We start from the raw sequence: 27,320 nt of genomic DNA, 5'->3' as shown, positions 1-27,320 counted from the left end.
TAAAAAGACTCATTTATTTACATTTTGTGTAAGAAAGTTACAATATTATAGATCTCGTCAGTGTTCAGATGAGGATCATAATTTCCATGCACAGCTGTATCTTCAGGTATCAATCTCACATGATTATGTTTTCTTTCCTTAAGATACTTAAAAGTCCATTGAGCTGTGAGCCAGGTAGTCCTTCCTCCCAATATTGGTGACTTGCTTGGTCTGCATTGCCTCCAACTTGGGACAGTCTGTAATACGATGACCAAGACCACCACAAAACGTACAGCCCCTCTCCCCTGTAAAAGACAACAAGAATTAGGTTTTCACATACATAGATTAAAGAACATTTCTTTCCAGATATTTGGTCAGGGACTCACCTCCGATATCCAGCATTGTTTCGTCTCCATTCTGGAGCACCTGGAGAACCGGAGGAACCTTTTGCTTGGCTTCAACGAGAAGGGCCTTCAGGTCCATCAACACGGACTCGTCTGTGAGGAAAGCAGAAAAACAAAATGTTCATAATTGATGTCTCCTGGTTGCTTCTAGCTCCAAATTTCAATACACAGCGTATGCACATTTTACTTTACTTTCACTAGTGGTTCTCAAAAGCTCTCCTGGGAGTTCATAAAGGAACGTGAAAGGGTACTCGATGTTTAAAAATACATGGGAAAAAAAAGTCATATCAATGCAAACTCGCTGTAATTATTTTACCTACACCCCCCAAAAATGACCCATTAATAGATAATTGCGTTAATTTCAAGCATGTCTCTTCTTTTTAAATATTTTAAATATAGTTTATCCCCAAAGTTTAGGCGCCTTAAAATGTGTAAATAAATTCACTATATTTTTAATTAGCATTTTTGATATTTATTTTGAGTATCATTTCTAACATTCAGGTTTTTTTTTTAAAGATTTTCATGGAAATAAAAAATACTTAGATATTTGACTCATTTTAAGGATTACTTTTCCATTTTTAAAATTGATTTTTAAACATATCCTAAGTATATATATATTATAATAATAAACTTAAGTTTAGTGCTTTAGTTAACTGCCTCCTCAAAAAAGAAAAATAATGTAGAATGAAAATACCGGGAACAGAAATTTAAAAAAGTAAATAAAGAAATATCATACTTCAAAAAAGATGAGTAGCCAATGGGCTGGTCCAGAAATAAGCTAAACAGGGTCATTGTGATTTTCTAGGACATCAGATTTCTTATGGCCTGAGAACTCATTGAAACTTCAACTATTAATTCTAATAATTACATCTTTGTAATAAACTATTAATAACACGGTAACAACATTTTAAGTTGTTTTTTTTTTAAAAGCATATAAAATGTTAATGTAAATGGTGTGCATTTATATAGCGCTTTTCGAGATAATAAAGACCTCCCAAAGCGCTTTACAATGTGCTTCACACTTACCCATTCACACACACTCACAACTGGTACATATAAAATAAAAAAGGTAGCTTTAATTTTCAAAAAGATTGGTGATCCCTGATCTAGATAATAGTATTGAAAATATCTTATTTTGAGGGGTACTTTTTAGATCAATTCCTTACCACAGCCTTTATTGATGAACGTTGTAGCGATACCAGTCTGACCAGATCGTCCCGTTCTTCCAATTCTGTGGACTGAAATAAACCACAACAAAACAAATAAAAATCAGAGCGCCTTCACCATCAAAGCAATCTTGAAATGGGGACAAAGTCCCATGGGATACAGAAAAAGGCAATCGTGATTGAAACAAAAATATGACATCCATCGAAGCAATTTTTAAACGTACAATTCGGAGTTCTTTCATGTTATGCCGAAACGGATTGCTCATTGTGCATAAGACGCAACTGTCACGCTGGCTCTCCTATAATGGATAATGATGAGGACTCTATACATTTTTCATGTTTACTGAATATTTAAAAACCCCTTGGATCTGCTGAGAATTCTCCTGCAGGTTAATTAAAGACGTCCGTATTTAGACTGGAATTTGTCATTTTCTCATATTGTACAACGCCAAACTTGACTCTCGCAAAAACCCAACAAGAAACATATTCAAGTATTGACCTTTGTTGCAGAGAAACATCGAGTCTGCCGTTTTTGTTTTGGCATTATACTTACAGCCTCCAGTGGTGAGGAGAATACTGTGTAGATCTATCAAGGTCAACTTTTTTTCCCTGTTGATGTCTGTATTGGTTTGCCATCACTCCCTCAATTGCATTTAGAACCGTCTGTGCTTTGTTTTGGTAAATAAATGTTATAAATGCAATTTACTGTAAAATTGGGACTATAAGCCGTAACGTTTTTTACCAAGCTTTCAACCCTGCAGCTTAGGCAAAGATGCGGCTTATTAAAATATTTTTTCTAACGGCCCGAGCAGTAAAGGGTGGAATATACGTTTTTAAGAAGACACTCGTTTAATGTAACGTTGCGCTTTGTGAATGAATAAAACTAGCATAAACACCCCCTCATCATGGAAAATGTGTACATCGAAAGGAGGGGGGGGGGGGGGGGGCAACTATCATCTTGGGAATAATTTTCCGAGTATGTTTACTTGTAAACTGAAATAATGTGGCAAGAAGCAACGTCCAACAAAGCAAAAATATACACAAGAGGATTCCTATTTATCCGTCTGCATTAACATGTGTTTTCGAGTTAATATTCTATGGATTGTCCTTGATGTAAAAAATACATTTCTGCATACATTCAAAGAAGTTGAAGACGGCCAGGAGATGTAATGGTGAGTTACGCTGGCTTTATAGTTTTCTGTTGTCTTGTTTCAGACTGATCATGACGTTTCCCTGATATCCTAAATCCCAAGAGTTTAAGCTTTCCATTGATATGTGGCATGACAAATTTCAGTGACTGGTGACATCGTACTGATACATATTTGTTTGTCTAAAGTCCGACGGCCCGTTAAGGGGTTAAGGTATGGTATATTATTAAAACTCATTCTGTGTACCGTCTTTCTTTGTGAATATCTCATGTTTCCATGTGGGAACATCCGGCTTGTAGTTAGGTGCGGCTTGTGTATGTACAAAACGTATTTTCCTTTAAAAATGTACTGGGTGCGGTTTATAATCAGGTGCGCTCTATAGTCCGAATTTTAAGGTAGTAATAAAGATGTAACAATGATGGCAATATCATGCATGATATGGAAAATCAAAAAGTTCTACAATATCTTTCTTAGCCTAATGTCGCAAAAGCAGCAAATATTTTAAAAACGCCCGATTGTATCCAATATGTGCAAGTGCAGCACCCTCTGGTGGTTATTAACTAATGTGGTTACATTTTATTGAGAACAATTCATGACAATTTTGATCATACAAAACAACATTTTGCCAAATACCAATAACAAATGGTATTATATTAATACAAATTTAAAAATGAAAATAATAAAATAGAATTTCTCGCCAATGTCAACTTAACACAGCCTATGACACCCTACTTTTGTTTCAAATATTTTTTTTCTTTATTTGCCATTGTTAGGTTGCTCTTTTTCAAGTATTGACAGCCTGCCCGAAATATTGTGACATTTATCAGATAGGTTACATGCTGATTGTCAGGTCAATGGAAAAGATATCAGACGTAAAAGTAAAAATGAAATATATAGTACAAAAATAATTAAATACATTAAAAAAGTAGAAGGCTAAAAAAAAACGTTATTCCGTGGCTGTGCTTACTCAAAAGGTAGCTGTAACCAATAGACTTGTTCAGAAATTAGCTCAACAGTGCCGCGATTTAGTCATTGCCATTAAAATCACATTTTTAACTGACACAAAAAAAATCAATGACGAGATCAGTGTTTTCATACACCTGATAAATTCTTCTAAAATCAGTTTAAAAATTAGCCTATAATATCACCCGGTGATCTTAAACAAGGCCGATGTTTAGATGTTGACCGAGCCTATTTGAAACCTCACTAGTTATAATTACATCCTGGTAATACCATAGTAATGACATAGTAACAACATGGTACCATGATACATTGTTAGTTAAAAATGCATGTTTAACAGGTAGCCCTTAACAATAACCATTAACAAAAAGTCATCCGAAGGATCCTAAATGGTTGTTGACCCCTGTTCAAAAGCTTCAACACACTGAATTGCAACAGCCATTGAATGAAGGTAGGGTAACCCTCCAAAAACTCCAACTCAAGATAAAACGCACTATTACCAATTGAAAAAAACCTATGGACCTTATTAAGCTAGTCAGATAAATCAGAATAATAAACAATTCATCATCAATATCATCTCACCATAGTTTTCAATTTCCTCTGGCATGTCGTAGTTGACTACGTGCTGGATGGCTGGGAAATCCAAACCTTTGGAGGCCACGTCTGTGGCGACGAGGACGTCCTTCTTTCCTTCCTTAAAAGCTTCGATGGCTTTTGTTCTTTCTTCCTGATCTGGAATTTTTTAAAATAAGTCTTATTGCAAGTCAAGTCATTTTGCACTGAAATGTAATTTTTTTTGTGTCGTATTTTTCAGTACCTGGAAAAACTGTTATGCACTTAAACACAGTATTAACTCACTCATTGCCATAATTTACAAATATGCTATCAAAAGGATTGTCCCCGAGTGCCAGAACGTAAAAATTCGTTGTTTTTTTAAATGTTTTTTTTAATCTATTCTGAAGGCTTTAGCACAGCCCTTCCATGAGTATCAAGTATTATAATTCACCACAGATTTTTACAAAGCAGGTCACGGAGCATGTTAGAAGGTAACTTAAAAATCGTAGGAGACAGAAAAAAAGTCATGTCTCTTGGAAAATGATTCGTTTCGAACATTATGAAGCAAAAGAGACATCTAGTGGTGAAGATAAGGTAATACATTTGTCATTAGTCGTAAACGTCTAGGATAAATGAGCACATCCGCTGGCAAAGGGAACAAATGCTATAGAAAGAGGATGTTTATCATGGCATGTACCTTTTCCTCCATGAATCGCCACAGCTTCCACACCTTTCAGCAGCAGATACTCATGTATAGCATCGACGTCAGCCTTTTTCTCAGCAAATAACAACACCTTTTGGTCGAGACAAAAAACAAGTTTGAACAGATGCACAAGACACTTACCCATGGCTGTCAGAATAGAATGGGGGGGAAAAGGTACGAACAGGTGGTGTTGTTTTCTGGAGACACTCGAGCAAATATACCATCTTCGCCTCTTCTTTGACATATTCCACCTCCTGTTTAAAAACACACAGAGGAAGTTTTATTTTAAAAGAGGGAGTATTTTTTTTGAATGAAAGAAGAACGCCGGCTTGTGATCATACCTGGATGACATCCAAGCTGGCGGCACCGGCTCGGCCAACGTTGATTGTGATCGGTTTGACTAAAGCGCTCTTGGCAAAATTCTGGATCTTCTTGGGCATGGTGGCGCTAAAAAGAAGGGTTTGCCTTTGTCCCTAGAAGGAAAAAAATATATAATTACATTATTGTTTTGTTGTTTTGATAATACACTCACAATCCAATGATCCAAAAAAACTACAGGCAACTTAATATTAAATCCATAGAAAATGAACTACATAATTGGGGAAAAAAACCACGGCTTGGGGGTTTTACAAAGAAGAAATAATTTCTTGGTTCAAGTTTTATGGAATGCCGATGATAGCCCAAAAAAATAATTACATTGATTGCTAATCGACTAAAGTTTTGCAAGATTTTTATTATTTCAATATTGCTGATTATGGCTTTTTAATAGTAAAATATTTTAAGATAATATCATATTTTGAGATAGGATGTTTGTTTTCGCCAAAATCAGCTATGTTAAAAAAAAAAGATTATTTCCATTAATTTTTAATGATTTCAGAATATTACATTGTTTTTTAATTGTGTTACAGAAAAAAAAGAACTTCATCACTGCATTATGATTTTTTCCAGTACTGTATTAACATCTACCAAAGTGATGGAATTACTGTTTTAGAATAAACGTTGAGATGGGGAAAACAAATAGGCAAATAAAAGAGTACAATTGGAACTTTTTTTTTAAAACCTATTTGATCATTAGTTTTTACCTTAAAATAGGAAAAAATGGTCCTGATATCCTCCTCAAAACCCATGTCGATCATCCTGTCAGCCTCATCCAGGGCCAGGTAGCGACAGATATCCAGACTCACCATCTTCTTCTGTAACAAGTCCATGAGACGTCCAGGAGTGGCAACCATCATGTGCACACCACTGAAAAGGAAAACATTTTGTAAAGTACTTGTTTTGTTAATTCATACTTGACAGACAGGGAATCACTCCAACAACGCAACTGTTGCTTTTCTTAATACGTTTCAACAGATCCTGTCAGTGTGGTATAAGAGCTTCCTCTAGCAGTACAGGTTAAAAACACAACCCTTCATGTAAAATACACAGCATTGAAAATAATGGCCATCCCTGACATCTCGAGCTGAATTCAAAATAAAACAAGCGCCCATAATCACCAAATTGCAAAAGAACGAATGTACTTTCAGAAGAGTTCTGAGTCAAATCAGCCTGTTTGCTTGTATATCCCAACTTACTGTTTTACAACTTCCATTTGCTCCTTGACGGACATTCCTCCGATGCATAGGGCCGTTCGCATCTGAGGAGCTCCCTCCTCCTCTAGAAGTTTGCTATAATACTCGATGATGCCATGTGTCTGTCGGGCAAGCTCTCTCTGTTGCAAAAATCAAATCAATAATTAATAACGTGCTGGCAGCCCAATAATTACAGATAAAAAACGTACATAGTCAGCATTATGTTTAAGTGACTATGACTTACTGAAGGACAGATAATGAGTCCATATGGTCCTTCTCTTTTAAAGAAGGGCAACCGCTTCTCCTGCTCCAAGGCGAACATGATGATGGGCAAAGTGAAAACTAAAGTTTTGCCCGAGCCAGTGAAGGCGATGCCTATCATATCGCGACCTGATAGACTGGAAGTAGAAGTTTAAGCTTTAAAAAAAAAAAAAAAAAAAAATCTTATAAATCTGCTTAATTGTGGATACTACACTTACACTGTTGGTATTCCTTGAATTTGAATAGGCGTTGGATGTACTATTCCCTTTTTCTTCAAACCTTTAAGAATTGCTGCAATAATTTAAAACATCATTGTTAACAGACAGTAGGTTTGACTTAACATAAAAAGACCAGGTATTGAGTTGTTATATTTGTAGTGGGATTAGTAGCCTAAATAGCCAAACCTGAAGGAAACTTCATCTCCCTGAAGCTTTTGATTGGCGGGGGTATCCCATCTCCATCAACAAGGATGTGAAATTTCTTTCTGACGCGTTCATGTCTGGTCTCTGGCATATGGAGGACGTACCGGGGGGCCTTCCAGCTATCAAGAAACGATCATTTACGTCATATAGTCCAAAATTTATTTTTAACTCGCTGTGCAGAAAAATAATCTCACCTGGTTTTGATTGGATCATCATAAATGATTCCCTTCGCCATTTCCTTTACAGACATCAACGCTGACAAAAAATGATTGAAATTTGTTTTGTGAACAATACAAATTCGTCACAGAAAAAGGATCGATTCTGTTGTACCTCTTCCCTCAGCAACACTTTCTAAAATCTTTTCTTCTTCTTTCAATTGTTTCTCTTTGGCCGATTCTTTGCGTGCTGTCGATTAAAAACAAATCAGTGTCAAAGTAAAAATCTGACATCTTTATTTCCAGTAAGAATCTCTTGAACCCAAACCTTCTGCTTTTTCCTTGAGATGCTGATGCTGATCAAGGAGACTGACGTTTGATCGTGGACCGAGCCCTTCGTCTTCATCCTTCTGCTCTTCCCCACTGTCCCTGTACTCTTCATCCACTGCTTTACCTCGTAATCGCAACATCTTTTGTATCTGCAGGGTGAGCGACACAAACATTGTACAACTCATTCAAATTAACCGACTGAATGATGAGAACTAACCATTTGTTGCTTTCGGATTTTGACAGGGACGTAAGGAACATAATCTTCATCCTCAGACTCTTCTGGACCGGAGCCATCATCTTCTCCGTGAGATCTCTGTGAAAAGAATAGTAGGTAGACATATATTGAGAAATTGCAATTTAGTTTTAGCTTATTACTTCACGTGACATAACACACCATTTAGGAGTACGGGATACACTGTTGCAAACTGGCTGTCCTTACTTCACAGGATATTATATATTGAATTATAATTAGAGGAATTACATCACTACCACGTAGGTAAATTAAATGAGGAAAATAGACTTTGTTTACGTAGTTTTCACCGTTTGATAGCAATGGCTTGCTAACATGTTTGCTAGCAGCTATTGGCTATCATACATTAAGCCTACCTCTAATGCCGATATTCCACGTTTTAAAATGGTTTCATGTTTTTTAATTGGTGCTTACCTTTTTAATCCGAGTATCGTCTTCCATCTTGGTACAAAATAATTGCTTAGAGGGTCGAAGGTTGGTTTAACAAGGCAAATATCTACACAATAATGGAAAATTTCCGGTATCGCTGTCGGCTAAAGCTAATGTACGGGAAGCCGAAAGTCTCAAAACATTCGGTTACATCGAGGTGACGTCATTAACAATGGCGGCCTGCATAGAAACACAAAAAAAAAATCAACATTTGTTATCAATACGCGTGATGTGTTTTGTGATGTGTTTTATGCGATTACTTGAAATGTGTAGGCATCCGATTTTCTTTAACGTAACCGACCTGGCATATTACTAAAATGTGTCATTCATAGCCAATCGACTGCATGATTAAAAACACAAAACGCCACACTTGGTATATATTTGTCAAAACTGCATCATTTTAATCTTTCGAAACGAAAGATTGTTCACAGTATCAAAAGTGAGTTTATTTTTAAAACAAACAAAATCAGCCAGCATACACATGGCTATTAACGGTAGAGTATAAATCTACATTCAAAACATCTCTAAAATGATCCAAACAGAGCATCACAGAAATAAAACGACAGAATAAAGATGGACTTTATCAATCACATGGATGACCATAGTCCATAACTTGGATTTGTGGCAGCGGTTTCTCCTAAAATGTGACGATTTTTGTTAAAATATCAAGTTTCAGTATTACACTGCCAAACAGAGGGGTGTAGTGTAGTTGAATATGTTTCAAACAACTTGTGATAAAACATGCCAAAGTTCGGAAGGGCCCAAATGAACCACTTTATGTACAAGCATCCAAATTAATTTTGAGTGAGCGACCACATTTTCTCTGATGCTTCATGCATGGCCACGCTGTTGCTAACAACAATGTTGGAGTGCATTTGGTGAGACACATGTGAATAGATAATGCTTGTATATAAAAATCAATTTTTGCTTACCAGCACCCTCGTTTTGATGACGTTTACAACCATATTGCGTTCCGCTTGCGAGCAAACATTGGACCAATTTTTAAAAAACGCTTAATGTGACAACATAAATGGGGGAGCACCAGGATTCAAGTCCAGAAGTTTAACACTGTTCAAATGTAAGATTTCGGATAAAAAAACATTTATTTCATAGAAGGTAACTGTTTACATACTACATACGTCAGAAGATGAATGCTGAGGACACACACTAGTTTTGCCATTCCGGAACTGTCACTTGGTGAACATGAGATCAGAAAAAAAGAAGAGAAGAGCTGGCCTTGTTACTGATCCCGGGTTGACTAGCCACCAGATGAACGTCGATCTTTTGAAGGAGTTGCGGATGAGGCCCCTCTACTCAACGAGAAAGAAACGGAATGAGAGAGCCTCGGGCCGAACACACCACTGTTAAAAAAGTTCGTGGCGTGACGTTTTATCTCCCGGTTCCTCAGTCATTGAGCTGCATTGGAAGGGACTTTTTTGAGGCTGAAGTTGGACCAATTCACCGCTACTTTCTGACGAGTTTGTTTTGCTGAATCAAGACAGAACCTGCAGAAAGAGGCAGAGGAAACACAGTAGACACTGTAAAACACTGAGTTCGACATAATTCCTATTTGCTAAAAATGTCAATAAGTTTATGCAGATTTTAGTGGTCTTTTTAAGGATTATAGTCAACCTTTTTATCCTAGATTCTGGCAAAAACTTTATTTTGGGGTCATACTCTCGTTTGAGTTGCGGATCTTTAGTGTGATTCCGACAGCATCCACCAGATCAGCAGTCTCAAACGCGGACTGGTTCTAAAAATAGCTCACTAGTGATGGGTCAAATATTTTTTCAAAAAATTGGATTTCTAAATTGCGTAAAAAATCATTGACATGATCAGTGTATTCAAAAACAATTTTTTAGTTGTTGAATGTACTTATTTTAACCCTCCTACTAATCATTACAACCTAGTAATAACATAAGTTGATAGTTAAAAAAAACAAATTTCCAACTGGTAGCCCTTTTCACTAATCAGTAACAAAAAGTAGTTCTCAGCTTAAAAAAGGTTGACCACCCACATTCGTCCAACCATTATCTGCACCGCTTATCCTCAGTAGGGTCGTGGGGGGTGCAGGAGCCCATCTCAGCTCTCTTCGAGCAGTGGATACCCTGAACTGGTTGCCAACCAGTTGTAGGGCAACAGAAACAGACAGACCACACGTTCATTCACCCCTGGGGACAATTTGGACCGTCCAATTAACCTGATATGCATGTTTTTAGAATGTGGGAGGAAACCGGAGTTCCCAGAGCAGAACCAAGCAAGCACGGGGAGAACACGCAAACTCCACACAGGAAAGTTTGATCTTATGACCTCAGAACTGTGCCGCAGACGCGCAATATTATTTTTGTTTGTAATTTAATTTAAACATATTTGTTTCATGCAGGGGCAGCACGGCAGCGCAGTGGTTAGCGCGTGTGCCACAGTTCTGAGGTCAAGAGATCAAACCCTCCTGTGTGGAGTTGCATGTTCTCCCCGTGCTTGCGTGGGTATCCCCCGGGCACTCCGGTTTCCTCCCACATTCCCAAAAACATGCTCGTCAGGTTTATTGGCCGGTCCAAATTGTCCCTACGTGTGAAAGAGCGAGTGAGTTGTCTGTCTCTCTGTGCCTTGCGACTGGCTGGCAACCAGTTCAGGATGTCTCCTGCCCACTGCCTGAAGATAGTTGGGATGGGCTCCAGCACCCCTCGCAACCCTACTGAGGACAAAAGGTGCCAAAAATGGATGTTTTGTGCAGTGTCAACACATAATAATTAATAGAGTACCACTAAAGAAATTACTATATTATTTATTACAGTACTAAAGGTGTAAATGTAAAAAGCAATCATAGAAGCTATAAGAAAATGCTAAAAATATTTGAATACGGAATTTAATTTTGATGTCCCATGGCTCAACCCTGAGACGATTTACCCACAAACGGGACTAAATTGTTGGTATGAGCTGGTAAGAAATACATATATCATGTCGCACAACACAACTTAAATTAACATGCCTCGTTGTACACAAATTAACCATAAAAAAAGTTGCAAATGTTTCAGTCACCGTCAATCTTTTTACAACAAAACTGTATGCCTAAGATGGTCACTCTTTACTACGACCAAATCTGGTGTCGTCCTAACTAAATCGCAGAAATTCTATCAGAGTAAAAGTTTGCCTTGAAGCTCTGCATCAAGAATGTACGAGAACATCATCGCACTTGTTTACATTTAAGACCCCGTCACAGATTTCGGTTGCTGTGGAGATAAATGGAAAAGTCTTAAAACAATTTTCCGGTCTTTTTTTTTTTTTTTACCTTTTAAAGTATTCAACTTCCCGATCAATTTCATCCAATGACGTAGGATCCACATCTTTTGGAAGAAAGACGTCATCTAAAAAATACATGAAAATAATTTGATTTTACATTTTAAAAATTCACACTACTACAAAATTGACAGGATTATTCCGCACCGATAGCAGTAGCGGATTTTTCACCCTTGCCCTTGTTCTTCTTATTTTTCCCCTTGGGTTGCTGCTGATAATGCCCGTTTACCACGGGATGAGCCCTGCTTTCGGTATCCTGCTCGGATCGTCCCGCTCGCGTCTCGTCCCCTTTCGCTTTGTGTGTGTTTGGGTGCGCGACGGGTGCGCCGTTAGCCTGCGCGTGTCTGGACGATCGGTTCTCCTCAGCTTTCTTTGGTCCGTTACGCTGACTTTCCGCCGGCTGCTTGACCGCAGCTTTCGAGCCGTTGCAAATGATCTCTGCCACTTTTGACTCGGCGATTTTGTGCTCGGTAGACGAGTGCTCCTGTTTTTGCTGTTTTTTATTCTTTTTAGACTTTGTACCGCCGTTCCCTACTGGGCTGTTCTTAGGTTCTAGGATGTCCTCTTTCAATTTTGCTGTGGCTTGTGGAGGTGCATTTGGCAAACTATCGGGCCCGGACGAAGTGCATTTTTCTGGGGACCGGACCCGGATGAACTTGGAGATATTTGGAGTCGTGTTTAAGCGCTGGATGTCCTTGGAAGCGCCCGTTGTCCCTGTTGCCGTGGAGATGGCTGTGGTGGACGTAGCAGCAGAGGCAGTTTTGGGTGGAGCGTGTGTGTCTTCCCATCCGTTCGCCAGGTCCAAATGTTCCTTGAAATTTCCCAGTGAAAGAGGGGCCAGGTCGAGATCGATCTGCTGCAGGTCGGGGGAGCCGTTCAAATGGGAAAGTAAATGGTTGCCTTCCAGCGTGGCCGCCTTTTTTGGGAAGTCGTTGACGTCCAGATTGAGGTCGTACATGCTGAAGGAGGCCCGGATTGAGTCTTTGATGGTGTTTTTGATCTCTTCCAGTCGACTGGTGAGGAAACTGTTGACCCGCTCGAGTTCCAGCTGGGGCCAGTCCAATAGGCGGGAAGTCTCAGCGCTGTCGGGCACCGGTTCTTCCAAGCATTCTGCTGGATTTGTAGTGGGATCGCTGCCTTCAGGAACTACGATGCTCTGCTGAGCTTTTTCCTTAGAGACACAACATAAATGCTGCTCATTATCAGTGTTTGGAGTAATGCGTTCCAAAAGGAACACGTTTCTAAAACACAATTACCTTTCTCGGTAACTAATACTGTAACACATCATTAACAACATTTTGTACTCAAACTGTTATAATAATATGCATTACTCCACTACTTTTTGAAAGAAGATCAAAAATTATAACATCATCTGTTCTTTGAAAGTCCTCTACGATTGCCCTCAATCTGCCAGCAACACACCTCTGAATGTAACACGACAGGATAGGCGTGTTTATATATACCTACAAAATACAGCTACGGTGGAGCAGTCTCAAGCACACAGTTTGTGTAATTTCTTCCTGTTGGTATTCTGATATTGTCCCTGCTGTATATAGTCACATTCAAGCTGCATCTACAACTTTAAAATACTGAAATCGGGTTCAGTCTATACACACACGTTTGGTTTTGTGTCACCAGTAGCGAATATTAGGTAGTGGGGCTGCATGATTAACCGAAATCGAATCGATATTGCTATGTGACATAGTGCGATTGTGTAATCGCAAGACACTGCGTTTTTTTAAAGGATTTATAATTCGATATTTATGAGTGATGCAGTGTTTTCACGTCGCCGGTCAATCAGAGGCAAGATTTCACGGCACTAGCCTCACAAAGTTTGCAAGCAGCACACTATATGAGCCTTGTGTGAGCAGACAGGACACTAACATAACTCTATAGGAGAGGGGGCTGTCTTCTTATGGTTAAAGCATGTCAATATGATTAAGTACTCACAAAAATGAAAAACTAGAAATGCACTTTTCTTTTAAAACTGAAAATCGCAAAGAAATTGCAATACCGAAATTAGACATATGAGTGGTTCACTGCTTCCACAGGTTCGTATGCATGTTTTCTTATATTTCTCTTTTTATATGGCTATTTCCAAGCAGTCTTAGGGGGTCCGCTTTAATGTGAGTACATACAGTAATTTTTAACCCGATAGTTACTTTCAGAGTAATGCACTACTCTTAGTTGTCAGTAATCTGGAGGGTATTGCAATTACTTTTGAAACGAAGTAAGAAGTAACTGTAAATTTTTGAGTAACGCGGGCAATATTAATCATTGTCAATAATGCCAAAATACATTTTTTACAATCATTCAATTCGTCTCACTTTTTGAGTCTCCTATCAAATTTTTTGCCATACCTTCTTTTTTTGCTTGTGCCGTGCCCTTTTGGCCGCTTTGGCACTGTTGACAGGTTTGGATTCAGAACTGTTGATAAAGTCCAGCAATTCGTCAACATCCCGGTTGTCGATGGCGCTAGACACTGTCGGATCGGAGTCCTGGCGCTGAGGCAGCTCCTCTTTGCGTCTGGTGAGTCGCGAACGGAGCTTCTCTCGGATTTCGGCGTAGTTTCGACTAGTCGGAGCAGCTGGAGGCTGAGAAAGAATAAAAATAATACTTTTAAAAATAATAGCTTCTGTACTGATCACACTGGCATGGAGAGGAAATATATCACGGCTTATTTTCACATAAATCCCCAAACATTGTCAGATATTTTGAAAAACGCGGTATTCGTCTCATTAATATTCTGTAGTGGGTTTATTGTTGTTGAGTAGAGTTCCGGTGAGACAGGTTAGGAAGTTGCGATCTCCCTTTTTCCGGTTAGAGAGATAGCAACGTGCTATTTTTGTTGTGCCTCGTATTGAAGACTTACGTCAATAAAGCTCCCATTTGCTCCGACATTTATTACTCCGCCTCAGACTCCCGCTCTTACATGATACAATTCTCATTTTATTTGTGTGAATACTTATCCATCTATCTATCTACCCTGTTCATATCCCTTGAGAGAGGTGACCGACAGCAAGACAAACACATACACAAAAACAAAGAAAAGGAAAAAATAGCAAAAAATATTCGACCAAGGCCGACCCAAATGCCCGAAAACCCAAACAAGTTAAGCACCTCGGCACCCAAATTGGGCGTGCTTTCATCTCTCCAGATGAAACGGGAAACATGAAAGTGGCCATGTCACTCGGGTCAGGGTGACACAACACACTCTTCTGTTCAACAGCTTTTACTGGTTTACCCCTACCATATCATACAGGTGCCCTGCCTATCCCTTAGAACACGTCCAAACATCCCAGTATCCTTTCACAACACCTCTCCACTCATTCCTATCACCGACAAGAGCTCTAGCTTCCACTACATTTAGACCTCTTTCCTGCAGTGCACTAATAACACCATCCATCCATGTCAATCGTGGCCTTCCTCTTGGTCTCTTGTGAATATGAACGCATGAATACATGTTCAGTCGAAACCAGATGAGTTATTCATGTATTTTCTACTAAACTTCATTTTGAGGTCAGGGGGTCTGAGAATTCCTGACATTGCCTAATCCGGATACCTGGATAATCCGAATAATTTTCACGGTCCATTTGAATCCCGGATTAGCCGAGTTTTACTGTGTATAAAACATATCTTGTATTATAGTGATCAGGGTGATTGATATTGAAACTTGTGTTCTTTTTTGTGGATCCAATATCGATTCCCAAACCTACCGCATTGTGTCCAAAGAACTCGCAGTAACAGCAGTCACAGTACTTCCCGTCCTTCTGGTTAGTGGAAGAGGAGGCGCAAGAACTCCTCTCAGAGCTGCTGTCTTCATCCTCCACTTCGTCCAGCTCTAGCGACGGCTCACACAACGGTCCGTTGGTCATTTTGTGCCCCTTACACGACTGGTCCCTGCAATATTGACAATAAATAAAATGAAACTTAGTGACTCATCTTTATCAGTTTGTTGTTCACAGTAAATCTGGGATACAAGCTGCTACATTTCTTCAACATTTTAAACACTGTGTGGGTTTTTTTGTGGCGTCGCCGAGTAAAACGGCAAGCTGCTCTTTTCCACAACTCATCCGCTTTAAAAACAAAACACGGCGGTGACGTCTGTAAATATTTATCCCGCTTTTAGATAAATTATTCCTTGTTTTTGCCAACATTATTTATATAATACTCTATTTTCACGAGCATAGGGCGCACATAAAATTCTTAGATTTTCTTCAAATTGTGCCGCCCGCCCTGTAATTGAGGATGACATGAGACTGCTAAAGGTTCAAAGTTGGGCTGTGAGCGGCTTGGGATTGATGGATGACCGATGGAAACCACAGTTTTACTAAGAGTGGAAGGCAGCATCAGGCAAGATGCGGCACAATTTGCAAATGGATTGTAGACACTTGTATTGTATTGCATTTGTATTGTATTTATTTATTCAGCCAGTATATACCATAAACATGATATAGACAGGATATGACGCGTGGCCTTCGATCGGCGCCGGGTTTTAGACCCAACTGCTGTGTTGGGAGTCATTAGGTGACCAAAACCCCCAATTCCAACCCTTAATGCCGAGCGCCAAGCAGGGTGGCAATGAGTACCAATGTTGTAAGTCTTAGGTATGACTCAGCCGAGGCTTGAACCAGCGATCTCCCAGTCTCGTAGCGGGCGCCCTACCATCTAGGCTACCGAGCTGGTCATAAGCTGGTAATAAGGATTACCGGTAAAAAATGTTAGTACCAAATTCAGTTTTGGACCAGATCTTTTTCAAAACTTTGTTTTATCTGTGTTTTTTTACTGTGCCTATTGTGGGTTACAAAATGTTAGTACTGTACTGTAATGCGCCTATGTGTAGTCAAAGATGCACACAGTTTCTAATAAGATCTAATCGCCGATTTAAAAAACGAATAACAAGCGTTAAAACACATTCCACAGGAGCTACTGTGAGCCGCAGCTCACACTCATTTATGCTACTAACAGACTGACTCCCAGAGCCAAACCTTCCCACCAGTCAACTCCCTCGTCCCTGACGTCATGTCTCCCTTAAAAGGTTCATACCCAAACAAACAAAAGCAACAAAAGTAACAGGCATTACAGTAATCAAAATTTAAATAAACCACAACCAAACTCAGTTTTGCTCCTGCAGTATTTTTAAATACGCACACTAGTATGCTTGTCTGCTATAATAAGGCGGCCATAGCCGAGGGCACCCGCGCCCAATAATCAGGTGTGCCGGATGTATGTTAAATACAGAAAAATAACCAGCTACAGACACATGGTTAGCTACCTATGGTCGTGAAAATACGGTACATAACAGGAGCAAGATCTGAGGTACAAACATATTTAGGATATTTCAACTCTTTAACCCACAAGTTAAGTCCTTAAGTTAAACACCAAAATTGAAGAATAGTGCAACTTATCAAAAACGACACTGAAAAAGCGACACTTCTCTTTCCGTATCATTATTAAATGTCAGGACGCTGAAATTCCCTTTAATCCTCCAAGAACGATAACAAGTGGATACAATTTGGTCATTACCACAGTAACCATCAATGACAACAACACAAACAGACACATCCATGTTGCTGTCTCGCACTATGCTCCACAGTATGGTTGCCCTGGCGCTGTTGTCTAGAAACGTAGAGCTCACATTGTACGCGACACAGCCCCTTGAGCTCTTAATCAGGTGCCCTTGGTAGTCTATTTTTTAGGTTATGGGTACTGACCTGCAGGCCCCAGTCGATATGCTTCCCACATTTGGAGAGGCTGCTGTTCCGGTACTGTGCCCGTTACAAGGATGGTTACAGCTCGGCGCCGGTGCACTCGGTTTCCCGTGCTGTGTGCTGGCGGCAGGAATGTGGGAGTTTTTACACGGGTTGGGCTTGTGGACTGAAGTGGGGCTGTCCGGGATGGGGGAAACCCTTTTAGTAGTGGACCCATGGAGGTTTGGTACCAGCGGAGAAAAAGGAGTGTGGCCTGTGATTCCGGCCGCCGATGATGAGGATACGTGGTTGTGTTGTCCCGAATTCAACTTTGGGGGTGGGAGGGAGGAATGCTGGGAAGAAAGGCCTGTGGGACTGTTGGGTGGTACCGATAAGTCTGTGTGTTGATGGTGATCGCTGCCGTGAAAGGCTTCACCTGTAAAGCATAATTTCATAACACTTGTTAATATTATTTGATCATAATGGAGGGGAAATTTCAGACAGTACATGATCATAATACTACTACAGGGGTCACCATCCTTTTTGAAGCTGAGCGCTACTTTTTGTCACTGATTGGGGTAAAGGGCTACCATTTTGATAAATATTTCTAAAACAACAACTTTTGTAGTTACTATGTTATTACCAGGTTGTAACTAGAATTTAGATCAATCCTTAAAAAATCATGTCAGTTTGAAATCAAATTTACTATGAAATCACAATGACCCAACATTGGTGAGCTATTTTAAAAATCTGTCAGGGGGCCACTTAGGTGTTCTCAGAGGGCTCTCTGGTGCCTGTGGGCAGCACATTGGAGACCCCTGAACTACTAAAATCACAACTTAATATACTTCAAGTACTATACTACTACAAATACAGAGCGGCCAAAAAACACGGACTTTTTAACAATCCAAAAAAACAAGAGTTACGCAAGAAACATTATACTGTAATATTTATAAATACATATTTTCTTCCATAACTTCGGATTTTATTAAATGGTTTAATAGTTTATGTTTTTGAAGAAACCCTTCATTATCATAAATACAACAACTACTACAAGTATCGACAGAAGCTCCCTGACTTGCATACATTCGACTTATGGATTCCGGCAGATACGATCATTTTTTTCGGGATGTCGAAAAATATCCGGACATTGCTGTCAGTTAGATTTTGTATTGTGTGCACCTTTTTCTGAGTACAGGACATTACTGCATTGCTTCTTTCCGCGGCTACCGGCGTGTGGCGCTGTGAGAGGTCACCCAGCCTCCACACCGAAGAAGAAATCCGGCTTCTACTTCATGGTTCGTGAGTAATCATAACAAGAACTCAGACGTTTTTATTGTTTAATATCTCTTGCATCCATACAAAATAGTTGGTGTAAAGTGTAAGGAAGAGGCGAGCCGTTTCTTTTTAAACAAAAGTGGAATAAGAAAACTTGGTGCGGTTGAGAAAATGGCCAGGAAGCTTTTTTCTGCCACTTTTCATTATCAACGGGCTTCGGCATCATTGAACGTCAGAAGACAAGGGAAAATATTAATAACATCGGGTCAGAATCATTGGTAATCATTTTTCACATCCCTTAAGGGATTGTGTCAGTTTCTAAATCATATATTGTGCAAACAAGGTGGATTTGAGGTACTGGAGTACTGAAAAGGTTGTCTTATTGCCGCCTAATTTGTAACGTGCTTATATCACAAATACAACTACCACAAGAACTAATAATTCAAGTACTACAGGAGTTTCCAACACCTTTTAAGAGTTAGGAAACACATTCAAAATATGTACTGTAATATCTTCTGCCTTCTGTAATACATTAAAAATTAAGATAAAGAGTCGGTACCCACCTGGTGGCGTTGGTCTTCGGCACACATTCTTGAAATGTTTGGGGGTAGTCTTGCACAGGTCAGCTGAGGTAGTGAGGGGGTTCCCTGCAGTGGCGGCACCACTGGAATTCTGGCTCAGCGGGTGACTGTAGGGGCACACTTTGGCTACCGACGTTTTAGCGGACTTCCCGGGTGCTTCGTGCAGACCTCTTTTCTCATGACAGGCCGACCCCGTCGTTAGACCTGTGTCCAAAGCAAAGAAAATGACAGCTCCGTTACCATCAGGGTAGATGGAGGTTATTTTTTTCTCTCTGCTCTTTTGTCATATGCAATTATTATGTAAATGTTCTTTCTCTGCCAAGGAGGATGTGTTGCCTGGAGGAAAATAAAACGATTTTCAAAAAAACGTGGGAGTGAAGCGTGGGCCAACATATATATCTAAATGTGACTCAAATGTTTTTTTTTCTAACACATGCACCCAACATAAAGTTGAGTTCACAATCATTCACTGTCAGTGGCATCAAAGTTAGAGCTTTTGGCCATAAAAAGTCAGAAAGAGAAACTTTTATGATAAGGTGAAACTTTTAGACCTTCACATTGTGTTAAAAGTTTAGATGTTTTTTGGACTTTGAGCTCACGTAGATGTCACATATAAAAATACAACTAAAATTGCGTTTTATCATTCAAAGCAGGGGTATCCAAGCCTTTTCAAGCAGAGAGCTACTTTTCCTTTCTAATTGGCGCAAAGGGCGGTTTTATATACATTCCTAAAATAACAACCTGTATTGTTATTACCATGTTGTCACTGTGTGTGTAATTGTCTGTACAGCCCTTTGACTTCTTGTGATTAAGGGATATACAAATAAACATGACTTGACATTGTTATTTATATATTGTAACATGGTTGCGGGCACCTCAGGTGTCCCCAAAGGACACCCTGGTGGCACATGTTGGAGACCCCTCATCTAAAAGAATATTGCTAGAGTTCGCCCATTTCTTTCTCAAGTAGAAACGGAAATGCTGATGCATGCTTTCATAGCATCTCGTTTAGATTATTTTAATGCCCTGCTCTTCGGTCTTCCCAAAAAAGAACATTGCCAGCTAGCAGCTACTACAAAATCCATTGGCCCACCCTCCCTTTCAGGATCGGTTTTGAGGTGCTTTAAATAGATTTTAAATAATATGGCTTTGAATTTATCCTTTTTTTAGGTTTATCCGTACTACTTCTAACTCTTTACTGTAACTTTTTATGCATTTGTTCTAAAGTTGTTTTATATTCTCTATTTTTATTGTCATGTGGGGGCAGTATACCGGTAGGGTGTGGTTGAATGGCTGAAAATCCTTTCCTGAGGCTGTCTGCTGCCATCCCCATCGATGTTGATGAGCCTCCCTCAAGTACCTTTCCTCACATGGTTATTCTGTGCCTTGCCATACTTATGTTTCTATTATTTATTTTGTTTTTATTTTAAACTTTGAGTGTGTTTGTGCATTAGGTGTTTTGGGTTATTGGTTGGGAAAAAAGAAGGTACTTGAAAAGCGCTATATAAATCCAGACCATTTACCATATTGTCTCGTTGTACACTAAGTATTTTGAGTGGCAATTCATTGGCTGTTAATTGCTTTACAAATACATTTGATTTGAATATGGTAATATCTCATGAATATAAAATAATTAAAATTTGATTTATAGGATGCTGAATGATGTTTGGTATGGCAGACCAGACCTTGCTGTAAATGTAGAGAGGAATTGTGACTGCAGTGCTCCCCCCCGTTGGCGTGGGCCGAGTTCCACAGCCCAGAGAGTTTGTGGGCTGACAGGAAGGAACTCGGGTCCCAATCCACACTACTTTGCTCCGGGTAACCATTCCCACAGCCCTGGAACTTACAAGAGGAAGAGTGGGACAATGGTACCTGCAAGAAGAAAAACACGCACATAATTATTTCACAGCATTCCTTGTCGTTTATCCGAGGAAGTAACATCGAGTAGATATTAAACTTGAAAAAGAAAGAATTGGCTAATGGCTAAATATGTCCTCTGATTCAACTATTTTTAGCGTCAGTAACTGCCAAAAAAATCCAACCCAGAAACCTTGAGACGCTTGAAGATATGTTCAAATGTTACAATACACTAAGACAATAAGGTCCTTAAGTCAAGAAGACAGAATCAGAGAACGGCAGAACCACTAAATATTTAGGGGTAGGGGTGGTTTCTATAATAACAAGTGATAATAAGGTAAAATAAGTAATTTAATATATAAAATCAGAAAAATTGAGAATGAAAAAAATTGAAGTCTTAGTGTTCTGATTTGACTAAATATTCACTCATTTCTAGAGTAAAATACAGGTTTGTACACATTTCTCATGGCCAAATTTCAGCCCTTTTAAATACTTTCGAAGCCAATTTTCCAAGACCAATAAAAAAAAATGCGGGATGGATCATGTATTTTGTAGAGCCACAATATATATCTATGATTTATATATGTGATTTTTAAACCTGCAGGTTTATTTGTCGAGACATATTTTTTTATCTTGAGTTAATTGCAAATATATTTGTGGATCTTAATGACATTTGTGAAAATGTTTTTGAGACAAGTCTCTCCCAAGATAGGTGGTAAAAATTCAGTTAATATGGAGCTTACGATTCCAGTTGCAGGAAGTTCTTTCCATAATAAATTATCACTAGGAAATGCTACCTTCATTTTTGCATGGCCCAAAGTAAATGTCCATACTTAATATGTAATCCTTGCACTAATACACATTTTATAGAGCCCTTTTTAGGTGTAGCATGCGCCTGAGCTCTTGGGTGCAACCTGTAGCGGCCTGAGAGACGTCATAGTGGTTATTATTACTGTATTTGTGCAATGACAGTCGCAAATCATTGGATGCAAAAGGAATCGAACCCAGGGTTTCAGCAATGAAAGTGCCGAGGCCTAACCGCTGGAATAACAGTGATACGAATGACACACGAAAAGGCTTTAGATATGATCTCATAGTCACACTATTTTTAATCATGGTACCGGAGCCAATGTTAGACAATAGAGAAAACGAAGTTGTCCTGAAAGATATAAACGCAAAAAAGAATGTCAATAGAAACGGTGTTGATGAAGGAAATCAAATACGTTGTAAATTTTACGTTGGTTTTATGTTTATAGTTTGTCAATGTTGGTCACTAATAATGCTTAAAAAGGAACAAAATAGAATTTATTCTCACTGTAACATATAGCATGCATAACAAAATTCGTCGTCTCCGGTACTGTGAATAAAAATAGTGTGATGATGAGATCAAATCATATGCTCTCACTGCTGCGACCTAGGTTCGATTCCCGTAGCATTCAACTGCAAAGATTGAGCTAAGTAGAAGAGGAACTAAATTTTGTACCGATTTTTATTTAAAAAATGAAGGGTGCGCATTACAAACAAATACATACGAAAACCCTGGTAAAAAGACAAGAGAGATTATTTAGATTTAGAAGGAAAAAAAAGAATTATCCTAAATATAGAACGAGCCAGTTCCCCGCATATGCACTTACACCAGCCGGCTGCTCCTGTGCACTCCGTCTCTCCTCTTCTTCCACACTCTTGCAGCAGCTCTGACATATCCAGAGTGGCACTTCACCCAGCAAAGACTGGGACAGCGAGGGCACGGATTCTGCCAATTTTCGCCCAGGCGCCTCCCGCAACAAAGCTTGGGAGAGCGCCGGCACGGCATCGGCCAGCTTGGTGCCGTGACCACCCGGGAGCCCGTTAACGGCGTTTGCCCCCCAGTCCTTGAATTCACGGTGGCACAAGAGGCAGCAGGTATGCATCGGCTAAGGACATATAAAAAAAAGAAATACTGATGTGATTTAATAGCACATTGTTATTTGTCAAACTCCAACACGGAACTTGTCCCTTTCTTGGAGGATTATAGCAAGGATGGCATGACGTGAAATAAAAGGGTGTGATGTCAGCTGTTGAGAACTAATACTAGTTCGAATCCAGCTACAAGGAGCAATTAAAATGGTCACTTTTTACGTGTTTACGTATTACATAAACAAATGAGCTATCCAACTATGAACTAATCCTTAGGTGTTGAATTAATGTCGTTGAAAAAAAAAATCCATTAAATAATAGAATATTCTTTAGATTCACCCATTTGACACATTATTAGGTGCACATTTAATACCAGATATCTCAGAGGAGCTGAGCAAACTCCAAAACAGATGTGATAAAACACGATATTCATGCGCATACAATTAATGGTTAAAAAGTGGATTGAAACCAGATTTGGTTGAATTGATACTCTGTGTTTTATTTCATGAAGTAGAATGAGATCGCCCAACCTATCGCAACATTGTTTTCCGGATCTCAAACAAGGACACCTTTCACATTGCACTAAATGATGGTGAGATGTGATTATTTTTTACATACCATAACTTGTTATAGTATATTCTCAGGTTACATGATTTGAATAATTTTAGGTGTTTCGACTGTCAATGGGACAGGACCAAACTAAGTTCCAGCCTATTCTCGGCAGCCTATTTTTTATTCTGTTTTCTTAATTATTTATCGAAATTGTGTAATTTGAATCCATTGGATTAGTGAAAAAAAAATTAAATTAATCAATGCATCAACACATAAAAGCACCACTCCAAAAATACTGAAATAAGGAGTACCAATAATTAGAATTATCAAAAACCATTAGATGTTATACATGATACCCGACGTATTGGGGGTTTATAGAGCTGCCACTAAAAAGATTTGTAATATAAATTGATTAGTCCATAATTATGTTGATTAATTAAAGAATCCAACGAGATAAAAATGTTCTAATGACAACAGTATTACAAATGGCCACTCAAGTAAAAGGAAATAGGATTATGTCAGCCCAAATAAAGAAACCAGGCAATAGCACGTTTATTGATTATTCAACCCTTAAGACTGATATGTCAATAAATTGCTAAGAATAACACCCACATCATCCATCTATCCATCCATTATCTGCATTGCTTATCCTCAGTAGGGTCGCAGGGGTGCCGGAGCCCATCCCAGCTATCTTCGGGCAGTGGGCAGGGGACACCCTGAACTGGTTGCCAGCCAATCGCAGGGCACACCGAGACAGACAACTCACTCGCTCATTCACACCTGGGGACAATTTGGAGAGGCCAATTAACCCAACATGCATGTTTTGGGAATGTGGGAGGAAACCGGAGTGCCCGGAGGAAACCCACGCAAGCACGGGGAGAACATGCAAACTCCACACAGGAGGTTCGATCTCATGACCGCAGAACTGTGCCGCACACGTGCTAACTACTGCGCCGCCGTGCTGCAAAAATATAAATTAATTAGTCCATAATTATGTTGACAAAAATGTTCTAATGTCAACAGCATTACAAATGGCCACTCAAGTAAAAAGAAATAGGATTATTTTAGCCCAAATTAAAGAAACCAGGCAATAGCACGTTTGTTGATTATTCAACCCTTAAGACTGATGTCAATAAATAGCTAAGAATAACACCCAAATCATTTCAAATATAAATCAATAAAACCATTAATCAAGTGTTGTTGATTAGTGGTTTTACCTCGAACTTAGATTAAAATAAAAGAAACAAACCATGACATGGCCACAAAATGAATACTTCTACTTCATCCATTATCTGCACCGCTTCATCCTCAGTAGGGTTGCGGGGGTGCTAGAGCCCATCCCAGCTATCTTTGGGCATTGGGCAGGGGACACCCTGAACTGGTTGCCAGCCAGTCTCAAATACTTCTACCTACTGGGACTCAAGGGAGCTAAAATATTATTCTGTTTAGCCTTAATGTGCACTAACAACCCACAAACACCCAATTCAGATGTTAATGCCTTTCATTTCATGTATTTGGGTTTTTTGTGTCTGTTGGTGTTAACTCTAAATGCTGACTTATTTTCTTATTTTAATGTAATATAAGGCACCTCGGCATCCCTCGTAGATATTTGATATGTTTAGATATGTGCTATAACAATAACGTACATTGATCGATTGTAGCAACAATTACATATTCTAACTTAACACAGTGACTGCACTTTGAGCGCACGAAATTTACAGTGTTGGATATTTATTAAAACAAAGTGAACAGCATGGTGTCCACCTTCTATACAGATATAAATCTAATTCACCCTGGTCATCCCGAAAGGGGGATTACTACGTGTGAGGTCCCTTCTCAAGGTTTCTCTTTTTCCTCACGCTGAGGTTTTGAGGTTTTCCTTGCCCGCATGTTGGTTTAAGATCAGGTAATTGTGTCATTGTAATCCTGTGCAGTCCTTTGAGACTTTTTTGTGTTGAAGGGCTATATAAATAAATGCAACTTGACTAGACTAGATCTTCTCGATCAGAATTACGAAGGTTTTCTGCCCCTGTATATCATATATATAATCTTACATTACTATGAAGGTTTTGGCATAAAATGCAATTACTCATCAAGGAAGCCAAGTTCAAAGCTCCATGTAAAGGTGAAAGGGTTTGACAGATGTCTCGCCTAAGGCATCCCATCATCAATTCCTACCTTAAAAATTCAATAGATGAACACTCCATAATGGTTTGGATGCTCTAGTTTTGGGTGCTACACTAAAAAAAAAAACATCAAGTGTTAAATTAGCACTAATGTTATAAAGCAGTTATACATCGCCTGCTAACTAGCTAGCTAGTTAGCTTTATTAGCAGGCTAGCGTGGTTAGCCTCGGTTTCCTGTCGTGGAGGTGGGAAACACGTTTGAGTGCTAGCCCGCCGATAGCGCGGCTAACCCCGCGAGCTAACGTGAGCGGGGGCGGTCGGACTGTTGTGTGTTGAACCTCACGAACGGGACGACCCGCACGGGAGCACAATGTCACCTGCCGGGTCCAGGAGGTGTTTTTATCCCAAGTGAGCTCAGCGGAGCTACTAACTCGATATAATAATGAAACAACCATGTTCGTTTAAAAGCTTGGCGGACTCTTAAGGTCCCATCCGAGGTGTTCGTGCACAAAACCGAAATGATACAGAATTTGGGATTATGGGTGGGACTGTTTTCATCGAGGAAGCGTGGTGATGACTGGGAGGGATGGAGGGGGAGATGGAGTCGAAGGAAAGGGGTAAAAGCTTGCCTGGTTCGCCCTGGTACTGCTCAGCCTCTCTACTCCAGCATCTTCACCACCACCGCCAGTTGCATCGCCGGGAGAGACTGTAGTCTTCGGTACGGTCTGTTGCCCGGGTGCAAGCTCCTTCTGTGCGACGCCTTGCTGCTTGCTTTTCTTCCTTGCCATCGCGAAGGGTTCTGCGAAAGGATTTGGCCAAGTTTGCAGCAGTTTGGGTAATTCCGAAAGCACACTTTGGTTTGATTCACGGAGCAGGAAAATGTTCACTCTCTCCTCCAGCCAAGACAACAGTCAATATGGCGGAGGACGGGTCTGGCACACTCGGGAGTTCAGAGGTCACGGATACTGCTGGCAAGGCGGCTTCGCTTTCAGTCGGGAAATACAACGGAAGACTAAGGCGGAGTTGAAGCGAGCGGCGCCATTTTTGATGAAGGCAAATAGGCATGGTATAAAAATATGGTAAATATGACTGCCTTTTCCAGTTTTAATTTCACACAAACCACGTTATCACTTAAATTACACATTTAAAACCTTAATTCAATACTTGAATCCATCAAATCATTTTGAGGGTGAAATACTGGTTTGAAAACAGACTATTAAGGCAAATTGGTCTTGTTTTATTCAGCATTTTAAATTTTAAAATTAGACTTAGAGGGACAGTTTTCTACGTCATCAGTTCTAATTTACAATAATATGAATCTGATTTTTTTACCTTGACCTGTACATAATTTAGTCCAGTTTACTGATTTGAATTTTTAAGGTTAGACCTTTGTTTTTACACATATTGCAAGCCGACAATGTCCTCCAGACAATACAGACTGAGGCCAATGATTTTCTGGGCCGTGTTGATGACTCTGTTAGGATTTCTGTCTGCTACCGTGCATAACAAACAGTAATGGCCTATACCAGAATATTGAAGGTGTGGTGTGTTGTTTGACATGTTCTTAAATAGTTGAAAGTAGAATATTTTCTTTGTTAAACATATGTTAACAACACCCAACTGAGTTCAAAGAGCCCTTATGAATTTGTTTCCACTGTGCCTATCTGCTTTTATCTTACTTTTAGTAAAGCTATTCAAGCTGCAGTAGGA

The 27,320-nt window shown here is 39.5% G+C and overlaps 2 protein-coding genes across 3 annotated transcripts; both read right to left on the bottom strand.

The window, feature by feature from the left end:
* On the bottom strand, positions 1 to 8,483 carry ddx41 (DEAD (Asp-Glu-Ala-Asp) box polypeptide 41). 2 transcript variants are annotated; one of them, XM_088343434.1, is made up of 17 exons: positions 8,319 to 8,483; positions 7,872 to 7,967; positions 7,653 to 7,803; positions 7,500 to 7,574; positions 7,364 to 7,424; positions 7,152 to 7,288; positions 6,966 to 7,038; positions 6,731 to 6,884; positions 6,490 to 6,626; positions 5,998 to 6,160; positions 5,257 to 5,388; positions 5,098 to 5,169; positions 4,910 to 5,006; positions 4,240 to 4,389; positions 1,550 to 1,621; positions 366 to 476; positions 1 to 284 (listed from the first exon to the last, which is right to left on the bottom strand). In XM_088343434.1, exons 1-17 carry the CDS (start codon positions 8,343 to 8,345, stop codon positions 148 to 150), a joined length of 1,845 nt encoding a protein of 614 aa, XP_088199560.1. In that variant the 5' UTR covers positions 8,346 to 8,483; the 3' UTR covers positions 1 to 147. The 2 variants fall into 2 exon arrangements, with proteins under 2 accessions (XP_088199560.1, XP_088199561.1); XM_088343435.1 differs by lacking the exon at positions 8,319 to 8,483 and adding an exon at positions 8,049 to 8,115.
* A 226-nt stretch (positions 8,484 to 8,709) lies between these two features.
* On the bottom strand, positions 8,710 to 26,565 carry fam193b (family with sequence similarity 193 member B). Its single transcript, XM_088343433.1, has 10 exons — positions 26,240 to 26,565; positions 22,671 to 22,949; positions 20,865 to 21,051; positions 19,162 to 19,383; positions 17,345 to 17,756; positions 15,347 to 15,530; positions 13,991 to 14,224; positions 11,778 to 12,801; positions 11,623 to 11,698; positions 8,710 to 9,838 (listed from the first exon to the last, which is right to left on the bottom strand). The coding sequence occupies exons 1-10, from the start codon at positions 26,396 to 26,398 to the stop codon at positions 9,742 to 9,744; spliced, it is 2,874 nt and encodes a 957-aa protein (XP_088199559.1). The 5' UTR covers positions 26,399 to 26,565; the 3' UTR covers positions 8,710 to 9,741.
* Positions 26,566 to 27,320: the final 755 nt, after the last annotated feature.

Source organism: Urocampus carinirostris, chromosome 9 (genome assembly GCF_059441175.1).
Source record: "Urocampus carinirostris isolate Australia breed hairy pipefish chromosome 9, RoL_Ucar_1.0, whole genome shotgun sequence".
Lineage (NCBI taxonomy): Eukaryota > Metazoa > Chordata > Actinopteri > Syngnathiformes > Syngnathidae > Urocampus > Urocampus carinirostris.
Note: the sequence above shows the minus strand (reverse complement) of the source record. Positions and strands in the feature narration are given on the sequence as shown.

Coding starts and splice junctions, on each gene's coding strand:
- ddx41 (XM_088343434.1), bottom strand. CDS start 8,345: ATGGAAGACGATACTCGGATTAAAAAG. Junction 7,968..8,318: donor ACGATACTCGGATTAAAAAG/GTAAGCACCAAT, acceptor TTCTTTTCACAG/AGATCTCACGGAGAAGATGA. Junction 5,389..5,997: donor CCATTTTTTCCTATTTTAAG/GTAAAAACTAAT, acceptor TTTTCCTTCTAG/GGACAAAGGCAAACCCTTCT.
- fam193b (XM_088343433.1), bottom strand. CDS start 26,398: ATGGCAAGGAAGAAAAGCAAGCAGCAAGGCGTCGCACAGAAGGAGCTT. Junction 12,802..13,990: donor GGCACAAGCAAAAAAAGAAG/GTATGGCAAAAA, acceptor TGTGTCTCTAAG/GAAAAAGCTCAGCAGAGCAT. Junction 9,839..11,622: donor GAAGTTGAATACTTTAAAAG/GTAAAAAAAAAA, acceptor CTCTTTCTGCAG/GTTCTGTCTTGATTCAGCAA.